Below are 20653 nucleotides of genomic sequence, written 5' to 3' on the forward strand. Positions count from 1 at the left end.
GCCTTTCAATTATCTTCTTGACATTGTTGGGACTCTCCCCTCCATACTTGGACTGGAGATAGGCATCACTGGGAATATTCCGGGCATGGGTTGTGGGATTGAGCTGAGGGTGATGGGAGTGCAGAACCAGTGGTGGGTTCCGGGCGCTACCGGGAGCAGCAGTCACCGGTACCCTAACCCGCCCACCCGCGTTCCTTTCCTCTTTTTGAGGAAAACAGGCCAATTGCACATATGCACACAGCATACGCCGCCTGCGCGACCTCACAGAGCAGCTGGGCCGTCACAGGGCGGTGGCATGCACAGCAGGGGCGCACGAGGTGGACATCCGGCCCGTCACAGCGTACCGATTGCGACAGGATCCAGAGCCCACCCCTGTGCAGGACCCCTCCCATTTGAGGACTTTGCATAGCAGAAGAAAGTTTCCTGCCTGAGGGGGCTCACCTGCAATTCTTCTAGGCCACAGTTTCTCAACCGCCTGGACTTCCACTCCCAGAATCCTCCTGGCTGGCTGGGGGAATTCTGGGAGTTGAAGTCCAGGCATCTTAAAGTAGCCAAGGCTGAGATACGCTATTCCAGGCGGTGGGTTCAACCTACGGATCCCCTTCCAGATATCGACGAATGTATCATGAACGGTGTGATGTGTCGGAATGGACGGTGTGTTAACACTGACGGCAGCTTCCAATGCATCTGCAACGCTGGTTTCGAAATCACACCGGATGGGAAGAACTGCGCAGGTAAGGAAGGACGGGAGGCTCAGGCCTTGCTGGGGGGCGATAGATAGGCGAACCTACATAGGCCTCTTCATTCCTTTCACACCTTCTGCGCCGTGTCTGGCCAAAAGGTGAGTATCAAATGCTCCCGTAAGGTCCCAGCAGTTTCCCTGAGCCACTGAAACGCCCAAGAGAGCGAGACTCCAGGCGAGGCTTGCAATCCTGCATTCAGTTCTGGTCACCACGATGTAAAAAAGATGCTAAGACTCTAGAAAGAGTACAGAGAAGAGCAAGAAAGATGATTAGGGGACTGGAGACTAAAACATAGGAAGAACGGTTGCAGGAACTGAGTACGTCTAGTTTAATGAAAAGAAGGACCAGGGGAGACATGATAGCAATCTTCCAATATCTCAAGGGTTGCCACAAAGAAGAGGGAGTCAAACTATTCTCCAAGGCACCTGAGAACAAGAAGAAATGGGTGGAAACTAATCAAGGAGGAATTAATTAAGGAAATGGGGAAAGGGAAGGAAAAGAGAAAGGCAGGAAATGGAGAAAGAGGAAGGAAGGGAAGGAGGGAATGGAGAAGGAAAGAGAAAGAGGGAGAGAGAGAGGAAGAAAAGGGAGAATTAGCGGGAGGGAGGGAGGAACGAAGGAAGGACTGAGAATGGGAGAAGGAAGGAAAGGAAGTCTTTACCAAGCAAGCACAGAAACCAAGAACAAAACCATAAAATGCCATAGGTTTATTTAAACTGGCATCCAATCAGCCAGGGTCAAATGATCCCTCTGCTGGGGGGGGGGGGGGGGGGCAATAAGACCTCAGCCAGCCCTCCCAGTGCCAAAGTCCCAGAGTCCTGTTCCCCGCTTCCCAAGGTCTGAGCTTGAGAGCCGCCTGAATCTCTGGCTTCCCCGACTCTCAGGAGGGGTGGGGGGATCCCTCCCCCCTTGACGGCTTTCTCGCCCTCTGCTCCACAGATCACGACGAATGCGCCACGACCAACATGTGCCTGAACGGAATGTGCATCAATGAGGACGGGAGCTTCAAGTGCATTTGCAAGCTGGGCTTTGTGCTGGCCCCCAACGGGCGCTACTGCGTGGGTGGGTTCCAAGGGGGGGGGTTGATATGGAGCCGGGACAGAAGGCGGTGGGGAAATGGGCGGATTCTGGTCTGTTCGGTTGGACATGAAATCCTTGGATTCTTCTTTCTTTCTTTCTTTCTTCCTTTCATTCATTCTTTTCTTTCCCATTCCTTCCTTCCTCTCTTTCTTTCTTTTTCTTCTTTCCTCTTTCTTCCTTCCTTTCTTTGTTCCTTCCTTTCTTTTTTCTTTCCTTCTTTCTTCCTTCCTTCCTTTCTTTCATTCAGTCTTTTCTCTCCCCTTCCTTCCTTCTTTTCTCTTTCTTTTTCTTCCTTCCTTCCTTTCTCTCTCTTTCTTTTTCTTCATTCCTCTTCCTTCCTTCCTTTGTTCCTTCCTTCCTTTCTTTTTTCTTTCTTCCTTCTTTTCCTTTCTTTTTTCTCTTCTTTCCTCTTTTTTCTTTTCCTTCCTTCTTTCCTTTTTTCTTTATTTATTTGTTCTTTCCTCTTCCTTCCTTTCTCTCTCTCTCTTGCTTTTTTCTTTCATTCTTTCCTTTCTTTCTTCTCTTCTTTTCTCTTTTATTCTTTCTCTCCCTCCCTCCCTTTCGTTTCTTTCTTTCTTTGTTCTTTCTTCTCTTCTTTCGTCTCTTCTTTCCTCTTTCTTCCTTCCTTCCTTCCTCCCTTCTTCTCTCCCTCCTTTTTCCTTTCTTCTTTCCTTCCTTCCTTCCCCCCTTTCTTTCTTTTTCTTTCTTTTCACAAATGGGCTTTAACTGACAGAAGGCATAATAATGGGGGGAATAAGTGATTCCCCAGGAATTATGGCAAATGAAACTGCCAGGCAGGAGATGGAGGCAGATACATCGCTGCAGAATACGGGAGCCAAAGGAGGGCAAACGTGACAGGAAAGGAGAACTTTTGCAAATCTTTATGATTTGATTTGATTGGTAGAAATTTGCATGCGCCCATGTTTTCCAACCTTGGCAACTTTAAGCATGGCTGGCTGAGGAATTCTGGGGTTTTGTTGCACATGTCTTGAACTTGCCAAAGTTGAAAAAGACTGGCAGGCACTTCAAAGCAACCCGGATTTTGAGGGGGGGGGGAATCAAAGTGCGAAACGGTTGCCAAAAACTAATTAGGAGAAGGAGTCCTTTCAACCGCCTCTGAAGGTCAAGAGTTGAGGTCATCCTGTATCCCGGGGGACAAAGGGTTCGGCCTTCCTTAAGAGAGGGTGGAAATTCTCACTAGACGCACCAGTTTAGAGTGGAGTGGAGTGGAGTGGAATGGAATGGAATGGAATGGAATAGAATAGAAAATATGGAATGGAATGGAGTGGAATAGAATAGAATAGAATAGAGTGGAATAGAATAGAATAGAGTGGAATACAATAGAATAGAATAGAATAGAATAGAATAGAAAATATGGGATGGAATAGAATGGAATAGAATAGAATAGAACAGAATAGAAAATATGGAATGGAATGGAATGAAAGATAATAGAATAGAATAGAATCCGTTTTACAACCTTTCTTGCCACTGTTGTTTAAGTGAATTGCTGGAGTTGTTAAATGAATCTGACTTCCCCATTGGGCTTGTTTCACCTGACCCCTGGGACACCGCGACCGTCATAAATGTGAGTCAAATGTAAAGCATTTGAATGACCATGGGGATACTGCAACGGTTGAATGTGTGAACCAAGGCCATAAGTCACTTATTTCAGTGCCGTTCCAACAGTCACTAAGCGAATTGTTGTAAGCTGAGGACTTTCTGTGTTTGCCATAAAGGAATTGTGACGTCTAAAACTGTCATGCTTGAAGATCAGTTTCATTCTCTCACCTCCTTTGCCCGCCAAGCAAGGAAGGGAAAAATACTGTATTTTTTCGGAGTATAAGACGCACCTTTGCCCCCCCTACAAGGGCATGGAAATATTGGTGCGTCTTATACACTGAATACAGCCATTTTTGGCCTCCTGAAGCCTTGTTCCCACATCCCATTTTTGCAAACAATGGACTGTTTTTCGAAAAAACAGAGGCATTTTTGCCTCCCCCCCCCAGCCCCCAGGAGCACTCTGCATGCTTCACCAAGACTGGGAGAAGGCAAAAATGCCCCCATTTTTGCAAAAAAAACCACCCCGTTTTCTGCCCGTTCTTTGCAAAAAATGGAGGCGTTTTTGCCTTCCCCCAGCCCTGCTGAAGCCTGCAGAGTGCTCCTGGGGGCCAGGGAGGACAAAACCTTTTTTTTTTCTTACTTACCTCTTCGGAATCTTGGTGCGTCTTATACACCCGTGCGTCTTATAGTCTGAAAAATACGGTATTTGTTGACTGCCTGCTTTCTTTCCTTCTTCAGACATTGACGAGTGCCAGACTCCGGGAATTTGCATGAACGGCTGGTGTATCAACACCGAGGGCTCCTTCCGTTGCGAGTGCCTGGGGGGGCTGGCCATCGGCGTGGACGGGCGGGTCTGCGTGGACACTCACGTCCGCAGCACCTGTTACGGTGGCATCAAGAAGGGCACCTGCGCCCGTCCCTTCCCAGGAGCCGTCACCAAGTCCGAGTGTTGCTGTGCCAATCCGGACCACGGGTTTGGGGAACCGTGCCACCCTTGTCCCGCCAAGAATTCCGGTGAGTCCCAATTCACAGACGGGATCATTAGGGTACCCCCTCGTTGGAGCCCCAGATTTAGTTTCCTGTCTAAAGACTTCCGAATGAAAGAGAGAGAAAAAGGGAATTTTAGAGTAGGGAAAAAGGGAACGCCAAAGAGAGGAAGAGATGTGTTAAGAGAAAATGATTAGGAAAGGAGGAAGGGAAAAAGGGATGTATTAGTAGAAAATGAAATATGTTAATACTGCCAGGGACGTGCGGTCAGGGGAGGCAGGGGAGGCAGAGCCTCACCTCTCTTCATGAAATAATAGTATATAATATTATATACTATATATATATATATATAATATTATAATATTATATACATCCGTCCGGCCCCGCCCGGGAGCTGCGGAGGCAGAAATTTTGTCGGCGCTCCCGGATGACGAAGGCACAAAAGCGACTGGGGAACGCCGAGAACCTTCCTGCCTCTGCTGGACTTTGCGCGCTCCTCGCGAGGAGCGTGCAAAGTCCAGCAGAGGCAGGAAGGTTCTCGGCGTTCCCCAGTCGCTTTCGAGGACTGCGGAGCGCGAGCCGGCGGAGCGCGCTCAGGAAGGCGGGGAATGGGATCACGTGTGCTGGAGGCTGAGGCAGCCTGAGCCTCCAGCACACGTGGTCCCATTCCCCGCCTTCCTGATGACGTCACCAGCCTCACCAGCCATAAACCTCACCGCACGTCACTGAATACTGCTTAGGATATATAGTAAAATAAGATAATTTTGTTAAGCTTGGATAACCAATTAGGTGAAACGCTTCTTATATTAAAATTGAACTTGAGGATATATGCTACCTATTGAAATTAGACTAACAAACGGAAAATGAAATGATAAAGTGGGTATATTTTTACCGAAAGGGCAGAAAAATGACTTTGTCTCTGTGTTAAGAAAAATTTAAATTGAAGATGGAAATATGGGAAGAAAATAATGGGGCTGAAATTGGAAATGATCATGTAAAATTATGTGTAAGAGAGAATGTAAAAAGTGTGGGGGGGGGAAACCCGTTTGCAAAGAGGTTTTAAAATTCGTAACAAAAATAAAAAAGAAATTTATGGAGAAAAATAAAAACATCCGAAAGAAAGGCTTCGGCCCTCTCTGGGTTTTCACACTTCTCCATACGCCCGGAGCGTGTAAGGCTGGGGAATTCTGGGATTTGAAGTCCACTCATCTTTGGTGTGTGCCAAAACAGAGAATGGGGGAAAGGAGAACGACTGATGACATTGAGTTAAACAAAGATATCCGCTTTCTTTGGATGCCCCCGGCAAGGTTATTTTCCGTCTCCCCTGAAGCCTTCCTTGGGATGACCGTGTGTGATCGTCCTACATGTTAGAACTCCTTCCAGGGAAAGCTGCAGAAGGGAAGGAGCCTCAGGGAGAGCTTGTCCACCTGGAGCCGTGGGAAAAAGGACAGATTAACAGAGTTGGAAGGGATCTTGTAGGTCATCTAGTCCAACCCACTCACTCCCCGCCCAAGTATGGGTGTCAAACTCAATTTCATTGAGAGCCATGTCAGGGCTGCAATTGACCTTGGCGTCCCGGGTGGGCATGGCCGACTAGGTGGGCGTGGCTGACTGGGTGGGTGTGGCCAGCTTGACACCACTCTTCATGTTTCCTCTTCGCATTGGGTAGACTGGGCCAAAGCCACGCTGGCCTGATCTTTCATCTTTTCACTGGGTAGACCATGACGGCCCCATGGGCAGGATCCAACCACATCGCGGGCAGGATCCGGTCTGGGAGCCTTGAGTTTGACACCCCTGCCTGACTCCATTTCTGACAAATGGCAGTCCAATCTCTTCTTGAAAGTCCCAAGTGAGAACAAGCCAGTGGTGGGTTCCAGATCCTGTTGCAACAGGTACGGTGCAACGGGGCCTGGCGTCCACCACATGAACGCAGGCAGCTGCTTGGTGGAGCATCGTGCAAGCGCCGTACGCTCCGTGCGCTTGCGAGGAAGCCCTGAAAACCTCAAATACTGGTAAGGAGGACGGGCGGTCGGGCCCTCCGAAGCACTGTACTGGAACAGTACCTGGTGCTCCCGGCAGCCACCGATACGCCTGTACCAGGACGTACCGGTCGTAACTCACCACTGGGACAAGCCAGGAGATCTCACCGCTGCAGTAGGGACCTTAGATAGCCCTTCTCTGACCTTAAACAGACGGGCCAATGTCAGCCTGCCTATTTTCTAAGTTTCTAAATCGCTGTTTCCAGGAGTCAGGCAGTGGCCAAGGGCCAGGGAATTGGATTCTTTGAGGATTTGGGATAATGAGAACGCCCGTAAGGGAGGGGATTTTGAGCTTCGTTAGTAATTTTAGCAGATAGATTTGAACAGAAATGCAAGCTGAATAAAAGACAATATTTGTAGCTTGGGGTTAAAATTGAGTTCGGTCGTTTTCTTGCAGAGGCTTCGTTACCCAACTAGGAAATATCTTTAGCACTAGAAGGGAGTAGGATTGGTGGAGTTGAAGAAAGAGAAATTGGCAAGGAGAAGGAGAAGACGGAGGAGGAGAAATTGGGTGGGGGGAGGAGGAGGAGGAGGATAGGGTCCTGGGTGATCTCTGAGCTTGTTGGTTTTCTTGCAGACACTTCATGACCCAACTAGGTAACATTCTCAGTGTGAAGGAGGATGGGATTCGCTCTCTGTTATATAGCAATGATTTGCCTTGTGCCGTCACCCTTCTTGATTAGGCTGCTCTTTACTTATTTGTCTGAGTTGGTAGTTCCTTGACTGGAGTATAAGTAGGCAGCAATCGCACTCCATTCTACCGGTAGCCCTGATGATGTTCCCTAGTTTGGTCATGAAACGTCTGCAAGAAAACAACCAAGCTCAGAGAGCACCAAGGGCCCCACAGTTCTCCTCCTCCTCCTCCTCCTCCTCCTCCTCCTCCTCCTCCTCCTCCTCCTCCTCCTCCTCCTCCTCCTCCTCCTCCTCCTCTCCACCATTGCGTCTTCTAGTACTGATGATGTTACCTAGTTGGGTAATGAAAAGTCTGCAAGAAGGCAACCAAAGGCCTCCCCAGTCCAACCCTGCATTACAAATATGCTATTGCAGGGGTGTCCAAACTTGGGAACTTTAAGACTTGTGGACTTCAACTCCCAGAATTCCCCAGCCAGTCTTAAAGTTCCCAAGTTTGGACACCCCTGTTCTATTGGAACTGTACACTTCTGGAATTGTCTTAATACCAAAACAAATCCTGAACATTCAGTGGTTCTTCTGCAGTGCCCCTTCGTAACTTTCCCCCCCTGTGAAAAAAAATACGGGATCAACTTTATTGCCACTGTGAGATACTGATATCTACTCCAGTGGTTTCCACCAAGGTCCTCTGTTCCGGCGGGAACAGAGGTTTAATCCAGGAGTGTCCAAATTTGGAACTTTAAGACTTGTGGACTTCAACTCCCAGAATTCCCCAGCCAGCCATGCTGGCTGGGGAATTCTGGGAGTTGAAGTCCACAAGTCTTAAAGTTCCCAAGTTTGGACACCCCTGGTTTAATCCTACTGGTCGAAGGGTCTGACAGGTCCCTATCAAAGGGCTGCTGTCAGACTCAACCTTCGCCGGATGGTTCTCACCTGTTGTACTGCAATAAAGAGCTGTTGTTGCCTTTAGCCTTGTGTGCCTTTCCATTACCCGATCCAACAGCCACAGACATTGTGATGTGTACCTACTACTTGTTCCTTCTTTAGGGAACTATTTGAAAAAGCTTCTCGTTTTAAAAGATGCTTCTGCAGGGAAGGTGACGTGTGTTACGTTTGCAAAGCAATGAGGATGTTTCCTCTGTGATATTCACATGTTCAGATGTGCCAGCCGTTTTTTTGATGTTACTTTCCCAAATGACAATTGTTTGATTTGATTTCCAGCTGAATTCCAAGCCTTGTGCAGTAGTGGAATAGGAATCACAGCGGACGGACGAGGCAAGTCCTTTTTTCTTTTTAAGTTTTTATTTTTCCTTAACCCCTCTGACATCGTTAATCTTACAGTGTGTCATCTGGGTACAGTTTTTGTGTCATCGTATTTAACAGTCACGTCTATTTTTAATCTATTTTTATCTTGCCTTTTCCTTTACATTTCAATGGCCTTTTAATTCAACTCCTCCGCTATAATTCTACGTTTCCCTGTTTCTTTTTGTCTATATTCATTTTCTATCCAGTGATAAAAACATCCCCATATCTTACAATACTCTTCTTCCTTCTCTCCAGTTGCCAACAATAATCTGTTCATTTCTGCACAGTCTAATATTTGTTTAATTACCCTCTGAGGGAATTTTTTGTCAATTTTCCAATTGCAAATACAATCCTAGCTTCAATTATTACATGAATAGTTAAATATACATTTTCTTTACTATATTTCTCTGGTAAAATACCCAACAAAAACAGTTCCGGCTTTAATCAATGTGCTGTTGTCTCATCCTTTCCCACCACATGTGAATTTTTCCCCAATATTTTTTTGCCTCTGCGCATGTCCACCCCGTATGATAATATGAAGCGCCTGGTGACACTTCCAACACTTCCAACACTTTGATTTATCTTTAAACCTTTTTGACATGGATATAAACTGCTGTACATCACAGGGCTCTCTCCTTTATCCTGTTCTTCTAACCACATGCATGCTTCGCAGCTTCCTGAACTGTCCCTTTCTGCGAACACCTGGGTACGTTACTTTAAATTCCTCATCTCCAACCGTTTCATTCTTCCTGTTTTAAACGAATCCGTACAAGTGCATATTTTGCACAAAACAACAACAACAACATATTTCACAATTAGCAACGGCTCAGCAGGATTACAAACATTTCTGGTAAATTTTGAAATCATCCTAGCTGGAAACTTTGGTTCGTATCCTTTTCTTCTGGACTGCTGTTATCCATAGGATATTTATTGAATCGAATAGATCCATAGCAGTGGTGAGCTCCGGATCCCGTTCCAAACGGTACAGTGGGAACGGGCCTGGCGGTGTCCACCTGGATGCGCACAGCGCGCACAGGCGCCTTTGCGCCTTCGTGCGCCTCTGCGATGCTCCAGCTGCTCAGGCGCTGTATATGTCATGCGTGTGTGGGGAAGCCCCAAAGACTTAAAAGACGATAAGGAGCTTGGGTGGGTGGCTGGGCCTTCCGGAGCACCGTACCCGAATGGTATCCAGTGCTCCGGGCAGGCTCCGGTACGCCGGTACCAGGGCGTACCGCTTGCAAACCACCACTGATCCCTAGGCTATGTTTTTTTGATTCTCACATGTTGAACAAAGGAGGGGGTGGACTGTTGGGGCCAAGAACTGCCAGATGACCAAAATGGCAATTCTCCTACGTAGATATCAACGAGTGCGCCTTGAACCCGGACATATGCCCCAACGGGATGTGCGAAAACCTTCGAGGGAGTTACCGCTGCATTTGTAATCTGGGCTACGAATCGGACCCCACTGGGAAGAACTGTGTGGGTGAGTAAGAGAAGTAAAGCCAAAAACATGCTCTCTGAGGCCAACACACCAAGGGTGGCCGTCCAGCATCGCAAAGGTTTCTTAGGCCAGAGATGTCCGTTTTGTTAACAACTGAGAATCACTCAGATAAGCCAGAACACTCAGAGAAGCAGGGATTAATACTAGACAAACAATCAAGTAGAAAACATGATCCTACCATGGAGAGAAATAATGAAGCAACAGACAGAAAACAGAATCCTAATCAAGCAATTATCAACACTCCACCAACACTTCTAATGCAAGCTGTTGTATATAAACACGGAGCAAACCCCACGCTCCCTAGCACGGATGAGGTAACCTAGCCAGGTAATGAAATGTCTGCAAATGTACAACCCAGCTCAGAGAGCGTCAGAGACTTCACGGGAGTTATTCAACTTTTGCAAAACTTGACCTTGAAGGTGAATAACTTCTGATAGTTGACAGAATGGACGTCTCTGTCCTGGGAAATTGTGATTCTCCATCTAATTCCCAATGGGAAGGATAGGAAAAAGAGGAAAGTCAGAATTAAACCCCATTGTGTGCCTATCCTGTTAGACTCCCTTGATTTTTTTTAAAGTGGCTAGTCCTTATGGCTGAAAGGAAGATGGAGAAAAAAGGTTGCTCTCCCGTCCACCTGCCAGTCCCGTTGGTCAGGTTCTGTGTCTTTGCTTCTCTCGCCAGATGTTGATGAATGTGCCATCAATCGCCTGTTGTGTGACAACGGTCTGTGTCGCAACACACCTGGGAGCTACAGCTGCAGCTGCCCCAAAGGGTTTGTCTTCCAGACTGAGACGGACACCTGTGAAGGTAACCGTCTGTCTGCCGAATCCTTCATTTTCCCTTGCCATGGAACCCCAAATATCAAGGTGGGAGCCTTGAAACCATGGCAGTGAGGGCACATGGTTGAATGTGGTAGATCCCAGTTTATGGCCATGAAGCAGGAAATTGGGACAGATCCTCAGAAACAATCCAGCTTTTAATTTCTTGTTGACAGACTTGAACTCTAGGCCCTGTCTAACAAAATGAAATTCAGTGATAAGTAAGGTTCTACATTTAGGCAACAAAAACGGAATGCACAGGTACAGTATAGGTGGTACCTTACTCAGTAGTAGTAACTGTGAAAGGGATCTTGGAGTTCTAGTGGACAACCATTGAAATAGGAGCCAGCAGTGTGCAGCAGCTGCCAAAAAAGCCAACACAGTTCTAGGCTGCATCAACAGAGGGATAGAATCAAGATCACGTGAAGTGTTAATACCACTTTGCCTTGGTAAGGCCACACTTGGAATACGGCATTCAGTTCTGGTCACCACGATGTAAAAAAGATGCTGAGACTCTAGAAAGAGTGCAGAGAAGAGCAACCAAGAGGATTAGGGGACTGGAGACTAAAACATATGAAGAACGGTTGCAGGAACTGGGTATGTTTAGCTTAAGAGAAAGAAGGACTAGGGGAGACATGATAGCATTATTCCAATATCTCAGAGGTTGCCACAAAGAAGAGGGAGTCAAACTATTCTCCAAGGCACCTGAGGGCAGAACAAGAAGCAATGGGTGGAAACTAATAAAGGAGAGAAGCAACTTAGAACTGAGGGGAAACTTCCTGACAGTTAGAACAATTAATCAGTGGAACAGAAGTTGCCTCCAGAAGTTGTGAATGCCCCAAGACTGGAAGTCTTTAAGAAGAGACTGAATTTCAGACATTTGTCTGAAATGGGTGTCCTGCATGAAAAGGGGGTTCGACTAGATGACCATCAAGGTCCCTTCCAACTCTGTAATTCTGTTAATTTCCCCCCAAAATCAAGGGTCAGGTGATGGGTGAAAAAAATCAAATTGTTGGCTGCTATGGCATTATTAAAACCCCAGACCTCTTTCACATAGGTTGCCATGTGGGCCTTTATTCAGACAGCTTTGTCCACCGTCTTGACTTTTTCCTTTACACAAAAATACCACGTTTTTCAGACTATAAAATGCACCGGACCATAAGACGCACCTAGATTTAGAGGAGGAAAAAAAGAAAAAAAATAATTTTTGACCTCTGCCCATCTCGTTTCCCCCCCCCCCCCCCGGCCCCCAGAAGCACTTTGCAGGCCAAAAAGAGGACCATTTTTGGCCTCCCGAATCCTTCGGATGTCCCATTTTTGGCATGCAGAGTGTTTCTGTGGGCCAGGGAGGGTGAAAACGTGACTCGCAGGGGGTTCGGGAGCCCATATTTGGTCTATAGGTCGCACCAAAATTTTCACCCATTTTGGGGTGGGTGGGTGGAGTGCATCTTATACTCCGAAAAATGTGGTATCTGCTGGACCTTGCAACATGAAGCGCAAATACCGCATCCCCTTCTCCGCCTATAGGTTGCACTGTTTTCTTTCTCTCTCCTAGATATCAATGAATGCACGTCCAACCCCTGTGTCAACGGGCTCTGCCGGAACAACGCTGGGTCCTTTGCGTGTGAGTGTTCGCCCGGAAGCAAATTGGATCCCAGTGGCACCATCTGTGTTGGTAAGGAGCTGCCCTGACCAGTGATGGTCATAAGCCTGGATCTTAGAACTTGGGTCCTGGACTCTGGAGGTTGCGAAGGGGTGTGCCAAGGAACGGTCACCCTGTTTAATATGTGGATGACCTTAAGGAAAGGGGAAGAGAAGCTGGGTAGGCAACCATCGGAGAAGAGAGGCAGGAGCCCTCAGTGACTCAACGGTCAGGCGAAAAAAATTAGGAAGGACCCACCCTAATGGATCAGGTAGTTTAAAATGGCAGTGGGGCGCTTGTATTTTGAGACTTATAAGATTCTGTTATTGTAACTGTTAAGATATTTAATTTAATAGCTGGAACAGTAGTGTAAAATGGACCAGAACACACAATTGTAGTTGATTGACCCGAGAGTGCGGGCTTCTGCATGAGGCAATCTGTGCTGTGATTGGTTGCTGTGAGTGTAAAGGGGAAGTTTCCCTGTTTTCCCGCCTTTTTTCTTGAGTGCTCTGTATCCTTTTTGATTTACCTCATGATGTTTCTCTGTTCCTGACTATCCAGTCTGCTCCTGCATGAGGCAATCTGTGCTGTGATTGGTTGCTGTGGGTGTAACGGGGGAATTTCCCTTTTTCCCCACCATTTTCTTGTGTGCTCTGTATCCTTTTTGATTTACCTCATGATGTTTCTCTTTTCCTGACTCATGCATGAGGCAATCTGTGCTATGATTGGTTGTTGCGGGTGAACAGTGGGCGTTTCCCTCTTCCCCCCCCCCCGTGTTTTTCTTCTACGTGCTCTGTATCCTTTTTGATTTACCTCACGATTTACCTCACGATAGCCTGACTCTCTTATTTATTGTAAAAATAGATGTTAAATATATTTATTTTCTATAAAATGACAACTCTGTGTCAGCATCTTTGGCTTCATTTGGGACACCTGCTGTGCAATTCCCCCACAGTAGCCTTCCAGTAAAATAGAAGTAGCTCATCTAGTTGTAGAAGACAATGGGTTGGCTAGACTGTTTCTCGCCAGCAAGTGAGGATCAAAATGTCCTTTTCTAACTTTTGGATGATGCCTCTTTGCCTCCTCCAACCTGTCATCATCATTTAACAATCCCATAATCCATTGTGGGGTGGAGTCTGGGCAACTGAATGAAACTAGCAGAGTGTTTTAATGGCTGGATGCCCTTCCTGTCACCAATGCAGAGTTTTGTTCAGCAGATATTGTTCTCAGTGTGCCCAGAGAGAGAAATATCTGCCACTACCTAGGATCAAACTCACAACCTCCTGCTTGTGAGGCGAGAGCTCCACCTCTTGGCCACCATATCACTCCTGCCTCCTTCAACCTGTCTCTCTGCTTTTTCCTGCACCCCCAGACAGCATGAAGGGCACCTGTTGGCTCAACATCCAAGAAGGACGCTGTGAAGTCAACATCAATGGGGCTACCTTGAAGTCCGAATGCTGTGCTACGCTGGGGGCTGCCTGGGGAAGCCCCTGTGAACGCTGTGAGATCGGTAAAGTGGGACTCGGATCCACAGGGGTCCCTTCCTTTGGGTCTCCCAACAAGCCAACATGCCAAAAAATTCACCCCCTTTTCTCTCTTCGGCTCCAGATGCTGCCTGTCCGCGAGGTTACGCCAGGAGGAAAGGTCTCTCTTGTGAAGGTAGCTTCCATCTCTGGTTGGTGGGCCCAGCCTTTGTTTCTTGAGGGGCTGGCTGTGGAGAGAAAGAGGAATTGGTTGTCTCTGAGAGATTCTGGAGGAAGGCTGTGAAGATGCTCAGAGACAACCTGCTGTGGAACCGGGCTGATGGTTAAAGAACGTCACAACCTGGTTCTTCTCAAGTTGGACCACTCAAGTGTTGACACAACCTCAACTCAGCTCTGCTCAGAGGGGAGGTTTCCCCGTAGTCTGGGAAATGGTGCTCCTTGAGAAGACCGATAGGGAGGTCTTCTAGGGCTGCCCTAGCTGCAGGTTCTAGCAGGACCTTCTGCCCTCCAACCGGTCTTTCTCTCTGCCCCACCAGATGTGAACGAGTGCGACGTTTTCCCAGGCGTCTGCCCCAACGGCCACTGCGTGAACACGGCAGGATCCTTCCGATGCGAATGTCCAGAAGGCTTGACTTTGGATGGCTCTGGCCGGACCTGCGTGGGTGAGGACCAGGCGAGGTGTCTCTTCTGGCCACCTTCTTCTCTTGGGGAACGCTGAAAGTTTGATCCATGGGGACTCAAGTCATAAGACGGAGGGGAGAGCTGCAAATATTGCCAAACTGGAACACATCATGCCTTTGATACCCCAGCTTGCCTTGGGGCAGGCAGTGAGCAGGGAGGTCTCCCTATGGATTGGATCCCTGGGATCGCCCTGGGAGGGATGTCAGACTAAAAGCGTGTGCTTAGCCAATGCCAGTCACTCAGTTCTGTGCCAGAGTGACCATTGGGGATGCCACGACAATCATAGGTCTAAGGACCTGTTGTAAGTCACTTTTTTCCAGCATCATTGTAATTTCAAATGCCCATTAAGAATAGTCGTAAGTTGAGGACTACTGTACAGCTGTCTTCTCTAGCTTTCCAGAGGGAGCAAAATAGTCAATGTAAATGTCCAGAGGAAAGGAGGGGAGGGGAGGGGAGGGGAGAGGAGGAATGGGAATGGGAAGAGTGGAAAGGAAGGAAAGAGAAGAGGATTGAGAGGGGAATCAGAAGGAGGAAAGGAAAGGGAGGGAGGGAGGGAGAAAAAGAGGGAGATAGAAAGAGAAGAAGGGAGGAAGAAAAGGAAAGTAAAAAGGGATGGGTGAGCAGGCCAGGGGAGAGGAGAGGGAAGGAAGATAGATGAAAGAAAGAAAGAAAGAAAGAAAGAAAGAAAGAAAGAAAGAAAGAAGAAGAAAGAAAGAAAGAAAGAAAGAAAGAAAGAAAGAAAGAAAGAAAGAAAGAAAAGGAAAGTAAAGTAAAAAGGGATGGGTGAGCAGGCCAGGGGAGAGGAGAGGGAAAAAGAAAGAAAGAGAAAGAAAGAAAGAAAGAAAGAAAGAAAGAAAGAAAGAAAGAAAGAAAGAAAAGGAAAGTAAAGTAAAAAGGGATGGGTGAGCAGGCAAGGGGAGAGGAGAGGGAAAAAGAAAGAAAGAGAAAGAAAGAAAGAAAGGAAAGGAAAGGAAAAAGGGATGGGTGAACAGGGAAGAGGAGAGGAGAGAAGAAAGAAAGAAAGAAAGAAAGAAAAGAAAGAAAAAGGAAGGGAGAGGAAAGGAAAAAGGATGGGTGAGCAGGGGAGAGGAGAGGAGAGAAGGAAGGAAGGAAGGAAAGAAAGAAAGAAAGAGGAAGGAAGGAAGCTCTCTGCTTTTTCACTAAGGGCAGCCCTCACCCCAGCTTTCTGGCTCCTCCATTCATTCTCGTTTCTCTCCCATCCAGATGTGCGGCTGGAGCAGTGTTACATGAAATGGGCCGAGGACGAGTGCACCGTGGCGCTGCCAGGGAAATACCGCATCGACCTTTGCTGCTGCTCCGTCGGCGCGGCCTGGGGCAAGGAGTGCGAGGAATGCCCCAAGCCTGGCTCGGCCGAATTCAAAGCCATCTGTCCGCGGGGACCCGGCTTTGCCAACAGGGGAGACCTCTTATCCGGCAGGCCTTTTTACAAAGGTGCGAGGAGGGGGTGCAGAAGGATGATTGCGAAAATCCGTCTGTGGGGAATAAGATGGAAACCAAGGAGGGGCTAAGAATCAGTGGAAGGCTTAGCCAGGGGGGGGGGGCAGCCATAATAGAGGAGTAAGGCAAAGATTGGGGATCCCCCTTAAACCACAGCTCGGGAGGGGCACAGGGGTGAAATCCAGCAGGTTCTGACAGGTTCTGGAGGACCGGTAGTGGAGATTTTGAGTAGTTTGGAGAACTGGCAAATGCCACCTCTGGCTGGCCCCAGAGTGGGGAGGGAATGGAGATTTTGCAGTATCCTTCCCCTGCCACTCCCACCAAACCACGCCCACCAAGCCAGACCACACTCACCAAACCACTCCCACAGAACCAGTAGTAAAAAAAATGAATTTCACCACTGGAGGGGCATTAGAAATGTGTGGGTTCTTCTCTATTGACCGAGAACCCTGTCAGAGTTTACTGCAGCAATCACATCCAGAAAGTACACACAGGTAACTGATTCAGCAGGATTCATTAACTTATTTGTACATATATATATATAATAACACATAAGGCATATACACAATACCAACGTGGTAGGAAATACAGGCAAAGACAGGCAGAGGAGAGAACAGTTTCAGTTTCAGTTCAGAGCAGCAGACTAGTTTAGAGCACAGACTCGGAGCTTTAGTACAGAGCAGTTGAACTAAGCCACGCCCAGGCTCCTTGTTGCTCACACAGCAAACACTGTTTCTGTTTCCAAACAGCCCTCATTGGCTGACTTAGTTGCTATGCCTGTTCATTGGCTGACCTTGCTACCACGTCTCTGCCATTCATGAATTCTCATACTCTGACAAACCTGAATAATTTGCAGCAAATGTTTGATGGAATGTATCATGCAACAAAGTTCAATTGTAACAAGCGTATTAACGCCCGGGAAAGAAGATGGCATTGAGTTTCTTCTCTGCAACACCTACTGTATTATTTGGAGTATAAGATGTACTGAGATTTTAAAGAGGTAATTTTTTTAAAAAAAGGTTTTGCACTCTGAAGACCTCCCAAACTCTCTGCATGCCTAATTTTTTTGGGGGAAACAGGGCATGCAGAGAGTTTGAGAGGCCTGCAAAGTGCTCCTGGGGACTGGGGAAGGGCAAAAACAAGCAAAAACAGCCCCATTTTTCGCCCCCCCCCCAAAGGCATGCATAGCTTTTAGGAGGCTTGTAGAGTGCTCCTGGGGCTGGGGGGAGGGGTGGGACGAGCAAAAAACGGCCCGCTTTTTGTGAAAACAGGCCCATTTGTTGCCCCCCAAAAGGGCATGCATAGCCTTTAGGAGGCTTGTAGAGTGATCCTGGGGACTGGGGAGCCAAAAACGAGCAAAAATGACCTGGTTTTTTGCTCGCTTTTGTCCTCCCCAGCCCCCAGGAGCACTTTGCAGGCCTCCCAAATCCTTTGCACGTCCATTTTTGCGAAGGGAACGGGGTTTCAGGAGGCCAAAAATGCTGCATTCAGTGTATAAGACTCGCCCAGATTTTCAGCCTCTTTTTTGGGGGGGAAAAGTTGCTTCTTATACTCTGAAAAATACGGTAAGTAGCTTTACCCTAACCAGAGTCCCTTCTGGGAGAGGGCGCGGTCTATAAATTAAATAAAAGTTATTTAATAACTTTAAGTTAAATAAAAGTTAAAGTTAAAAGTTTATCCCGGACAGAATTTCTCACTCTCCGTGGTCTGTTACCGCGTGGACACCTCTCCTCAAGCACCTTTATCAGCTCTTCCGAAAAGGACAGGAGCTTGCACTTCCAACAAGGTGTAGTTTGAGCCATCTCTGGGGATTCTCAGCCATCCAGGTCCTGGTTTTTTTTTCCCCAAGAGGGAAAACAGCTGGATTTTCTTTATCTTTGAAGATCTTTTGCTTCTCCTCCAAAAAGCTTCCTCAGTTCTGACTGAACGGTGGAGAACGGAAGGGTTTATATTCCTTGCAGTCCTCTGGTCGTTTGCGCTCTCCCTGGGGATCTTTGAGGCCTTCCTAAAGGGTGGAACTGATACTGAACCGTTGTCGTCTTTCTGGCTTTCCCCAGATGTGAACGAATGCAAGATGTTCTCTGCTCTTTGCACCCATGGCACCTGTCGCAACACCATCGGGAGCTTCCGGTGTCTCTGTGGCAGCGGCTTCGCTCTGGATGCCGAGGAGAGGAACTGCACAGGTGAGCCCAGGTGTAAAATCCTCACCCCTCTCCACTCACCTCGGTTGATTCACACCCAGAATTCCATGAAATGCCTCCCTCCCTTCCTCCTTCCCTTCATTCTTCTTCTTCTTCATTTCTCCCTCCCTCCTTCCTTCATCTCTCTTTTCTTCCTCCCTTCTTCCTTTCCTTCCTATTTCGTTCCTTCCTTCCGTCCTCCATCTCTTCCTTTATCCCTTCCTCAATTCCTCTCTCCTTTCTTTCTTCCCTCCTGTTTTTATTCTTTCCTTCCTTTCCCTTTCCTCCCTCCATCCCTTCCTTCATTCCTTTCTCTTTATCACCTTCCTCTCTGCCTTTCTTTCTTTTTCTTCCTTTTTCTTTCCTTTCTCGCTCTCTCTCTCCTCCTTTCCTTTCCTTGCCTCCTCCAGCCATCTTCTTTTCCTCTCCTCCCTCCCTCCCTTTTTCCTTCCTATCTCCTTCCTTCCGTCCTCACTCTCCCTTCCTCCCTTTATCTCTTCCTTTATCCCTCCTTCAATTCTTCTCTCCCTTCTTCCTTTCCTCCTCTTTTTATTTTTTCCTTCCTTTCTCCTTCCTTTCCTTCCTATCTCCTTCCTTCCTTTCTCTTTCCTCCCTCCCTCTGTCCCTTCTTTCATTCCTCCCTCCTTATCACCTTCCTCTCTGTCTTTCTTTCTTTTTCTCTTTTTCCTTTTCTCTTTACTTTCTTTCTCTCTCTCCCCTCCCCTCCCCTCTCTCCTCATTTCCTCGCCTTGCCTTCTTCAGCCATCCCTTTTTCCTCTCCTCGCTCCCTCCCTCCCTGTGTGTCAGGACCCACATAAGGTAGGTCAGGCCCATGGCTGTCGTAGTGGCCCCCAACAGGAGATGCTGAAGACTTCTGGAGGCCTCCCAAGGTGGCCACGGGGGTCGAGCAGCCTCTGCAGATGCACCCCAACCTGGCAGGAATTTGGAAACCCCCACTTTCTCCCAAGGAAGCTTCCGTTGGAGCCTGCCTTGACCCCCCTCCTCTCCCCAACCCCTCCCCCAGATATAGATGAGTGCCGGATCTCGCCAGACCTGTGCGGCCACGGCGCCTGCGTCAACACGCCCGGCGGTTTTGAGTGCGAATGCCTTGAAGGCTACGAGAGCGGCTTTATGATGATGAAGAACTGCATGGGTAAGGAGTGGGCCCCAGGGCGTGGCGAAGGCATCGATTCGTTTACTGACCGTTTGAAGTCACAATGTCACTGAAAAACGGCACTTGCGGCCATGTTTCACACTTGTGCTGAGAGAGCAACTGGCCCAAAGTCACCCAGCTAGCTTCTATGCCTAAGGCGGGACTAGAACTCACCGTCTCCTGCTTTCTTGGCCAGCATCCTAACCACTGCACCATACTGGCCCTTTAGTTTAGTCCTTGACTTACGACTGTAATTGATCTTGGAATTATGGGAATAACTTATGCTGGTTGTTAAGCAGGCCATCACGAGACCACCTCCGATTTTACGACCTTAAGCCTAGGCTGCGGAGATTAAGAAAAACTACACAACCGCTCATTAATGCAAATACAATGGTCGTTAAACGAACCCGTATTCTTCATGGGGGGGCGCTTCAGAAGTACCGTGTCTTTCAGAATATAAGACGCACCTTTCCCCCCCCCCTAAAAGAGGGAGGAAATATTGGTGCATCTGATAACACCGAATGCAGCCATTTTTAGCCTCCCGAAGCCCCACCCCTGCATCCCATTTTTGCGAAAAACGGGCCATTTTTTGCAAAAACAGAGGCGGTTTTACCTTCCCCCAGCCCCCTGGAGCACGCTGCAGGCTTCAGCAAGACTGGGGGAAGGCAAAAATGCCCCCATTTTTGCAAAAAAACCAGCCCGTTTTCCGCCTGTTTTTTGCAAAAATTGAGGCATTTTTGCCTCCTCCCAGCCCTGCTGAAGCCTGCAGACTCCTGGGGGCCGGGGAGGACAAAACCTTTTTTTTTCTTACTTACCTCTTCGGAATCTTGATGCGTCTTATATACCGGTGCATCTTATAGTCCAAAAAATACGGTAATTGCCAGAAACTGGGGAAAAAGGCAGAAAGTCTTTTGATGGTGTGGCCCCGGGAGGCTGCCAAGAACCATAAATGCGAGACCAAAGGCCTAAAACATAAAGAAGTGTCCTTTGGGGTGGGTGGGGGGATGGGACGATCAGACCTTCAGGTCATAAGTAGCTCTGGGGAAGTCTGTTGTAACTCTGAACTCCAAGCGGTGGGTCATGTAGGAGATAAAACTCTTTTGCTGGTTTCCTAACTCAGCCGGGCTTTTAAATCTTCCAGATATTGATGAATGCGAGCGAGACCCTCTCCTGTGCCGGGGAGGGGTCTGCGTCAACACCGAGGGCAGCTTTGAGTGCCTTTGCCCTCCGGGGCATGAGCTGACTGCCGAGGGCAACGTCTGCGTAGGTGAGTCGTCCCTTTGACACATTTGTTACGAGCGGGGGAATGGGGCAGTGGTGGGTTTCAGCCAGTACGGCCCAGTACGGCCGTACTGGTAGTGGTCGGGAGCAGCGGCCACCGTACTTGTACGG

General features: G+C 48.0%; 1 protein-coding gene across 1 annotated transcript in view; it reads left to right on the forward strand.

Moving 5' to 3' along the window:
* FBN3 (fibrillin 3) overlaps positions 1-20653 on the forward strand; it is a gene marked incomplete at both ends in the record, with an annotated part of 154835 nt that overhangs the window by 62243 nt on the left and 71939 nt on the right. Inside the window, 14 exons of the mRNA XM_081938392.1 lie at positions 609-734; positions 1683-1805; positions 4122-4397; positions 8261-8314; positions 9702-9827; positions 10527-10652; positions 12219-12338; positions 13678-13815; positions 13914-13964; positions 14326-14451; positions 15695-15922; positions 17986-18111; positions 19133-19261; positions 20403-20528. Of these exons, the coding sequence (XP_081794518.1) occupies positions 609-734; positions 1683-1805; positions 4122-4397; positions 8261-8314; positions 9702-9827; positions 10527-10652; positions 12219-12338; positions 13678-13815; positions 13914-13964; positions 14326-14451; positions 15695-15922; positions 17986-18111; positions 19133-19261; positions 20403-20528 (1875 nt within the window). The remainder of the gene's footprint in view (positions 1-608; positions 735-1682; positions 1806-4121; positions 4398-8260; positions 8315-9701; positions 9828-10526; positions 10653-12218; positions 12339-13677; positions 13816-13913; positions 13965-14325; positions 14452-15694; positions 15923-17985; positions 18112-19132; positions 19262-20402; positions 20529-20653) is intronic.

This window comes from Natrix helvetica (genome assembly GCF_964273705.1).
Source record: "Natrix helvetica genome assembly, chromosome: 1".
Taxonomy (NCBI): Eukaryota; Metazoa; Chordata; class Lepidosauria; order Squamata; family Natricidae; genus Natrix; species Natrix helvetica.